Here is a 7,582-nt window from a genome sequence, read left to right as displayed (position 1 = left end):
TGTAATATTCAAGCACCTAGTGCTATTATACCCAACCTCTACACTCGTTGAATATGATTGTCTCTTCGGCCCCAGTGATTACCGTGCCCTCGCTCTAAGAGGGGAGGATGTAAGGGGAAGCGCCCATGTGGCGCGTGTTTGAGTATGTTTGGTCGCGACGCGACTTAGAAGGAAGTTTGGATATACGTAGCTTGGCAGACAACTACTACCTTCTACTCTAAGGAATACTCCTGTACTCGTGTATCTGTTCGCAATACGACGAGGGTTCACTTAGCCCCGGTGTGTGATAGCTACATACTGTACTGACGTTTTCCTACAGCGCCGTCCCTGGCGCCCTCCGCCCCGACCCCTCGTGGAGCGTGCATACTTACGCCCCAGAACACTCGTGTACTTCGCCTTATCCACTGTCGTCGGGGATCGGCATCGGTCATCCACGCATTTCCTGCATCGCATGTGCCTGTCGTCATCGCTCGCCTCTGGCCACGCTCGAACCGCGACACAATCCCTCCCCCCGTCCCTTCCCCGCGTCAGTTGCCGGATCCAGACAGCGCTCCCTCCGTCCATTCCCGTCTCAGCCGGTGGCCCGGATAAACGCATACGGCGTTCAAAGCGAGACAGCAGCACATGGAGGGAGGTATGCGCGGCCTGTATCAGCGCACCATGACATGTATTGTGTGCTTTACCATCTTACAATGATCACATATATCCGAACGAGACTAACGGAGATGGAGATGTGCCCCGAAGACCTGTCTACGTCGCTCCGCGTAGTCCTAGTCACCCCCGTCGTCTGAGTCCTCGTATGCCCACGCATCCCCAAGACCAACAGCATTCGTCTCGTCATTTGACCAGAAAAGTCCAGTGTCGGTGGGGTGTGGGTGTTCACTGTTCACTCTCCTCCTGGACATGGATTTCGAGCGGGGGACGAAGAGTGACTTCCCGTGAGGCGTCCCTCAACAGTGCCTCATACTGCCCCGAGCACTCCTCGAGACCTCGGATATCGAGCCGCTCCACCTCGGAGCCGTTAGTTTTCCTCGAACCAAGCATCTTGGCTAGTTTCTTGACCCAGACGTCATCGTACAGACTATTGTCATCTTCCTCGATCATAAGGTGTTGAAGTCGAGGGAACAAACGCATGGTGTCAGGCTCAGTGGAAGACCAGCCTTCCAAGCCCTCCCTTTCCTTCTCACCATCTATTCCTGTTGCCAGATCGTGAATGCCAGATAAAGCATGGAAGAACCCATCGTCCGCCCCTGAAACGCAAAGCCTGGTCACGTTGGCCAGATGACCAAACTGTCGTCTCCACTCCGCTGAAGCCAGGGGGGTCTTGACCTGCAGATATTCCAAGCTAGGCGGTAGTAGAATCTCAGACACTGTCTGCATCATTTCCTTTGAGTCACCATCCGCATCCGAGCGATCGTCTCGCTGACACGAGACAGATATTGAGAATTTTGATGGACGCCCGCCGCAGGACGACGCACTCTCTTTGCTCCACGCTGTGATATTGTGATAGGTTTCTGTCCATCCCGGCGCTGTTGTAAGATCCTGTGCCAACTGTGTCACAGCAGCCTTGCGCATGCAACTTTCAGCAGAAGTACGGCGGATGAAGGAGGCGACAGGGTCAAAGGACGATCGTTGACTGAAGATCCTGCTGTTTCCTCCGCCGTTGAATATGAAGAAAAGAAAAACTGTGTTATGTTTTAGAAGTGCGTACCTAAGGGGATCACCGTCTAGCACGACAACTTCAACCTCGGTCACAACCGGAAGGGAAGCAAGATTGACCAAGATTATAGAGCATGGGGTGAGTTCAGCCTTTACGAAGAGATGTCGCAGGTTTGGCATCTCCATCGGGGGGAGCTGTGCCTGGGCTAGCAGGTCGTGATCACGCTGGGGTCTCGCAGGGACAAGGAGGTCCAACCTCAAGTCCTCCAGCTGGGGCAGACTATGAAGAATAGAGAGTAAGTCTGATGGGTTCAGAAAACTCTCCGATATCGATAAGCTTGTCAGCGAAGGCACAAAGTATCTCGATGAGCTCTTCGTGTTGAAATTGCACGCATCCACCTCTCGAAGTCGGGGGTATTCAAGTTTTGAAAATACAGGTAGAGGCATGTCATAGAAAGAAATCGGAGCCGACAGAGTCAAAGACTCGAGCTGAGGAGCTTTTTTGCCTTTAAGCTTCATGAACAGCGGATTTGATGTGGGATGCTGACATTCTGTGTGCAAATGAAGAGAACGGATGGAATCGAGATGCGCCAGCGCCATCCTACAGGCATCGATGGATCGTGGAAAGTAGTTATCGAGTATGCCAGTCACGGCGAGCGGCATACCAGAGCTCCTCTCCATCGCCATGCTAACATAGCGCTTGTTGTACAACGGGACACGAGCCCAGAGTAAAGGCGAGCGAAGCGCGAGCTCACGCCAGTGGTTGCACACGTGCGTAATCTGCACAAGAAATGTCGGCTGCGAGTGCGCCGCATCCGCCCAAGCCTGGTTAATGATTCTAAGCGCCAGTTCATCGGGGAGTCGTGCGACGGGGAGAAGCTTGTTACGCTCGCGTTTGAGGATGAGAAGGTCCTGTTCGACCTGAGCAATCCGCTCATCGATATCGTTTAGATTCCTGGCCGTGACGGAGTCGAGTCGAATACGTCGGAAGATTCTATCTAAACTACGCCCACAGATGCCCTTGAACAATCTTAACAGGAAGGAGAATTGAACGGTACGTACCGCCGCTCATATTCAAACAACTTCATAGCAAATTTCGTTCTATCTTCAAGGAGGGGTGAAGGAGTAGTGCTGGTAAAACTCTGCCTCGTGGTTTGCACGCTGTGCAATGTGGTACGGTTCCATCACGTGTACAGCCGGTTCTTTGCGTTATCTTAGATTATTAATATCTTGAGCGGTCAACTGGTAGTGCTCCGTATCACCCACTCACGACAGGGAAAGGTACGAGAACTGATGTACAATTACAACGTATAGGCTGTGTGAGGCGGCGTGAGGGTATGGGCGCAAATAGACAGAGATCGAGACGATCGTTCACTTCAGGAAGCCCAGGCTTGTATTTGGCCATGATGCACCATGTTTCACGCATACAGCGGCCACTACTACTGTGACTAGGGCTGCCTACACTCATGAGGAGACCTAGAGAATAAGAAGCTTTGTTAAATCGACGAGAGAGAGAAATGACTTACGCACGAGGGGTGGATGCGGAGACGCACTGGTACTGGGTTGGGTACGGAGTACGAATGATTTTTCTCGAGCGGTTTGATGTTACGTCGCCCACAACGGGGGAAACTAGACGAAGAATCCATTCGCTTACATCTTTGTCAGTAGAACAGGATTCGACTCCGATGGTCATTTCTAAATATTCTCTATCCTTGCCAATCTTCCGCAGTTGATCATGTCCTTGAAAATACTACAGTCTCTCATCCACCCTCATGAGTTTGGCATTGGCACCAATCTGATGCGATCAGGACAAGACAAATATGCCTTGCTTGCGATCCCTAACTCTAGAGGACAATCTCAGATCGGAGTGTTCCTCATCCCTCGCGTATATGGATTTGCCAACAATCGCAGATAAAAGAGTACCAGCTTTCGAGAGCAAGTCGATTCAGGGGTCGCCGCAGTTCAAGTTGAGAACAGAGTTGTGACACCGCTCCGGCTTACTCCGAGTCTTTGCTGTTGTGCCACCATGATCATGAGCACAAGTCATCAATGTCATCGCCATTGTCGACGCCTTGATTATGACACTTGCGTCGATACTGGTGGCAGGGTTATCAGAGGCAGATTCTGGCCGCTGTGTGAGCCCCGTGCGAGGGATTTCGGAGGCGGTTGTACTCAGGGAAGTCGTTGCACGGTCAGTTACCCTTGGATCTCATATGCGCTATCACTCCTTAAGAGCTCGCTTGACTCTTTTTGCTGCCTGAACACTACGTCGGGCGTTGCACGTGAGCCCTCTCGTCCCTCGTTCGTGCTTCCCGTTCCGCTTTCCCCGCCGCCAGTGAGGGCTGCAGTCGCAGCGTCACCGTCGCGTGTGGGCTGGATCGTAGAGCATCGGTATCACTATATTTCCACATGCGTACGGCTCCGACATGTACGCTCCCTCTACACATTTCCGTACGCCTCGCGTCTGTTTTCGGGAAGGATTCGTCGTCTTTCCAATATCTGGAGGCTCAAGCGGATAAAGCGGATATGAAAGACGATCGTGTCCGCTCGGTTGCCCCGAGCTCGATATATGCTGCATAGGTTATGCAGGCGAAGCGTGGGAGATCCTTCGCCTCATGCCTTCGCTGCTTCCAATTCCGGTTGTTCCCATCCAAAAAGCCAGCCTCTAGGACGAGGAGAATATTTCAAGGTGTGACACCCCATGTCTTCCCTCGGATCCCGATCGTGTCCGTTCGGCGCCTGCCGTCCTGCTCTGCGCATTACAGTCGTATCATCGCTCCCGTCGTTTCTCGACTGGCTCGCTAGGACGTCCATCATGCAGTCGAATGCCTCCTAAACCTAGATGCGGGTACCGAACAGATGAGCAACCTCCCGGCTGAGCATGGAGGCAGCCAGAGCAGTTGTGCCATCGTGGCACACGCGATTTCCTCGCTGGGATGATCGGAGCACCCGAGCACCCGAGCATCTCCATGGCTGTGGAAGGGCACTCATACCCGGTGCTACCACGTTTGCGCCTTGTCGAGTTTTAACTGCTGTTCTGCAAGGCTCAAACCACCCGGAGCGATCGAGCTTATGCAATGAATCTGATCACTCAGGGATAAGCTCCCGCCAGTCGTACTTTTCAGCTGCTGCCAATACGGGCTTCACGTCGTATGGACACCGATAGGGGCATACGACAGACTCCATCGTGGAGTCTTGCCTGTCGCTGGAGACAGTACACCCTTCTTCCTATATTCCAGGCGAGTGACACCGAATTGGGTCTGGACGTCGAGTAGCCCTTGTCGCGGACGGGCAAACGTACATCTCATTGTGCTTGGGACGCTGGCGAGGCTTGATTTTTCTTCTTGAGACTGACCTGGATGAACCTGAACGGGGGTTTTCTTCCGCGAGGAGTAGGTCCAGAGTGTAGTTCGAATGATGCGAGGAATCTTCCATTCGAGTGAGAGGAGTCCGAGTACGACCGATGACCTTGATTTGCGATTGCATGCTCCATGTTGGTCAAACGACGTCTGATGTCTGTGCCGTCAGCTCGTCAGACGCCGTCAGGGCCTTCTTGCGCTCAAATTTGCTGATTCTTGAATGTAAGCGCGATAACAGAGCGAGACCCACAAGGAGCGAGAGTACCGTCTCTTATATTACTGCAGTCTCCTTGCGATAGTCGGTCGAAAAGTTGTATTCGCAGAATACAGCATGTCAAGCGACATATATAGTTACACTTGTCCATGTCAAGGTAATAGGTGGCGAGTCGCACTTCTACAAAATAGTCAGGTCGTTCGATCTCTCCCCTGTTTGTTCCGACGCGGGTCGCACTTCAGGTGAGGAATTTTCTGAAGGACGGCAGTGGTATCGAAGAGAACCTAGCCAGTAGATTTTCCTTGTAATTACTGGCCAGATTTTGGCACATTACACCTAGCGGTAGGGGATGTGCTCTCCATCGATATCGACAACAAGTGGTCAACAATCGTCGGTAATGCAATACGGAGTCTTCGTACTCTGCTTGCCGGGAGTCGAAGTATGTTCCAGGGGACATTTCCCTACTCTATGAATGTTTTTACATTCCAATATGTATTGCGGTTATAACGGTACAGAGATAGCGAGACATCGGAAAGATAAAGCAAACACGGTCACTATACAACACGAGATATCACACACAACCGAATACATAGTAGTTCATAATGATATACAACCACGAGCTCAGCGCATGCACAAGAAAGATGCTAGAACTTCTCGGTCTTCATCCTCTTCGCCTTGACAGGCGGCCCTGCTTCTCCGTTACTCTGGTGGGCGGTCGAGGGAGATTCATCTACGGTCTTGGAGTTCTTCTTCACCGTGCTTGAAGAAATCTCTTCGTCTTCCCCAAGACACTTTCGCTTATTATTATTCGGTGGGGTAGCGGAAGCCTGACTGAGTTCTTTACGATCCTCAGGCTTGGCCTTGGACGACCTAGTGACCCTATCGCATCGGATATACAACAGCATTGGAGGGAGCTTACATTGTACTCGCAGAACCTTGACGTTCGCTCACGCTCTCGAGAGCATCCTTGGCCTCCATTGGCGCCTGGAGATAAGTTGGCTCGTCAATCTTCTATTACACTCCCACATGAGGGATGTTCGGTCGCTCAACTATGGGGGACTAACGCACCTGGACATTAGCGTTGGGCGCCGTAGAACTACCGTTCTCCTCTCCCACAGACGGGGCGGAAGAGGGTGTAAGCGGAACATGGGACACGACATCATCGAGAGCCTCCAAGGCGGTTTCAGCCGGAGTCATAGCAGCGAGTGAGCGATTTTCTGCCACCTCTGAACGATGTGCAGGCGCGCTGGCAGGAGCTTCACTGGCAGCACTCTCCTCTGCCGAGCCGCCATTCGTTCCTCTATCATAGGCCTCCGACAGAACTTCAACAGGAGTCGTAGACCGGAGGCTCGTGCCTTCCACTTGGGATCGATCCTCGACTCCATCGCCCAGCTCGCCTGAAGCCTCTGCACCCTTTGCCATCGGACTGCCGTGGGGCTCTGCATCTCCTCCAATGCTACAATCAGCGGCGGCGTTCGCTTCTTCGCCATTGGAGATATGGCCAACGGACGACGAGGAGCCACTAGTGACAGCAGTGGAGGTGGACATTTTGGCGTTGCCGGCTGTAGGTACTTGAGGCGGGGCGGTGGTAGAGTTTACCTTCGCGCTTCCGGTCAAAGGCGGTGTATTAGCGGCGGCCACGTTCCCATCTTCGCCAGACTGAGGCTGCGACCGGTCCATACGGGCCCTGTTTGATACTTAGCAAGGCATACTTTGTGCATCGCAAGAGACGACAAACCTGCCCATGCGCGAGCGCGGCGGGAGCAACGACTGCGGCTCTAAGACATCTTCAGACTCTTCCTCGCCTATCGAACCGCCCTCCGAATCTCCATCCAGGGTGTCTGAAACCACTTCAGTTGGAGTGACAGGCACCTGAGGGCTGGCACCATCCGCTGTCGAACCAGATTCTACCCCATCCACCAGAATCCCCAAGGAGACTGCACTATCGTCCGTGGAGACATCCTTGGGATTGTTCTCGCCCTCAGTGTGGTGATTGACGATGTCATGCTCTTGCCCGTCGGAAACATCGTCTGTGGACCACGGGGAGCCACTAGCCTGTGGAGCGGCAGTGGAGACAGAGGGCGTGGTCGATGAGGAGGATAATTTCGCGTCGTTGGCGTGAAGCGCTTGAGGTAAGGCTCTGGCAGAGTTTGCCTTGGCGACTTTATGCAACGGGGAAATATGGGCAGTACCCTTTGTCCCCTCTGCCTTCTCCGCGGGGCCGCTGCTTTGTTACTTAGCAAGGCAAGTATTTGTACGAAGCGAGACGACAAACCTGCCCATCCGCCAGCGAGGTGGTCGCAGCGACTCTGAATCTTCGATTTCTTCCGCCTCTGATCGCTCATCGGAG

General features: G+C 53.1%; 2 protein-coding genes across 2 annotated transcripts; both read right to left on the bottom strand.

The window, feature by feature from the left end:
- Positions 1–879: 879 nt before the first annotated feature.
- GLOTRDRAFT_93135 (uncharacterized protein) lies at positions 880–4,106 on the bottom strand (the record flags this gene model as incomplete). The annotated part of the gene is made up of 10 exons (XM_007867399.1): positions 880–1,422; positions 1,479–1,542; positions 1,712–2,210; positions 2,325–2,689; positions 2,722–2,820; positions 2,930–2,974; positions 3,186–3,288; positions 3,661–3,830; positions 3,860–4,032; positions 4,077–4,106. The coding sequence occupies 10 exons, from the start codon at positions 4,104–4,106 to the stop codon at positions 880–882; spliced, it is 2,091 nt and encodes a 696-aa protein (XP_007865590.1).
- A 1,770-nt stretch (positions 4,107–5,876) lies between these two features.
- On the bottom strand, positions 5,877–7,577 carry GLOTRDRAFT_128733 (uncharacterized protein; the record flags this gene model as incomplete). The annotated part of the gene is made up of 5 exons (XM_007867398.1): positions 5,877–6,102; positions 6,152–6,243; positions 6,301–6,881; positions 6,945–7,456; positions 7,504–7,577. The coding sequence occupies 5 exons, from the start codon at positions 7,575–7,577 to the stop codon at positions 5,877–5,879; spliced, it is 1,485 nt and encodes a 494-aa protein (XP_007865589.1).
- Between the last annotated feature and the right edge of the window lie 5 nt (positions 7,578–7,582).

The sequence above is a fragment of the Gloeophyllum trabeum genome (assembly GCF_000344685.1).
Source record: "Gloeophyllum trabeum ATCC 11539 unplaced genomic scaffold GLOTRscaffold_00006, whole genome shotgun sequence".
NCBI classification, from domain to species: Eukaryota; Fungi; Basidiomycota; class Agaricomycetes; order Gloeophyllales; family Gloeophyllaceae; genus Gloeophyllum; species Gloeophyllum trabeum.
This window is presented reverse-complemented; position numbering and strand designations above follow the sequence as displayed.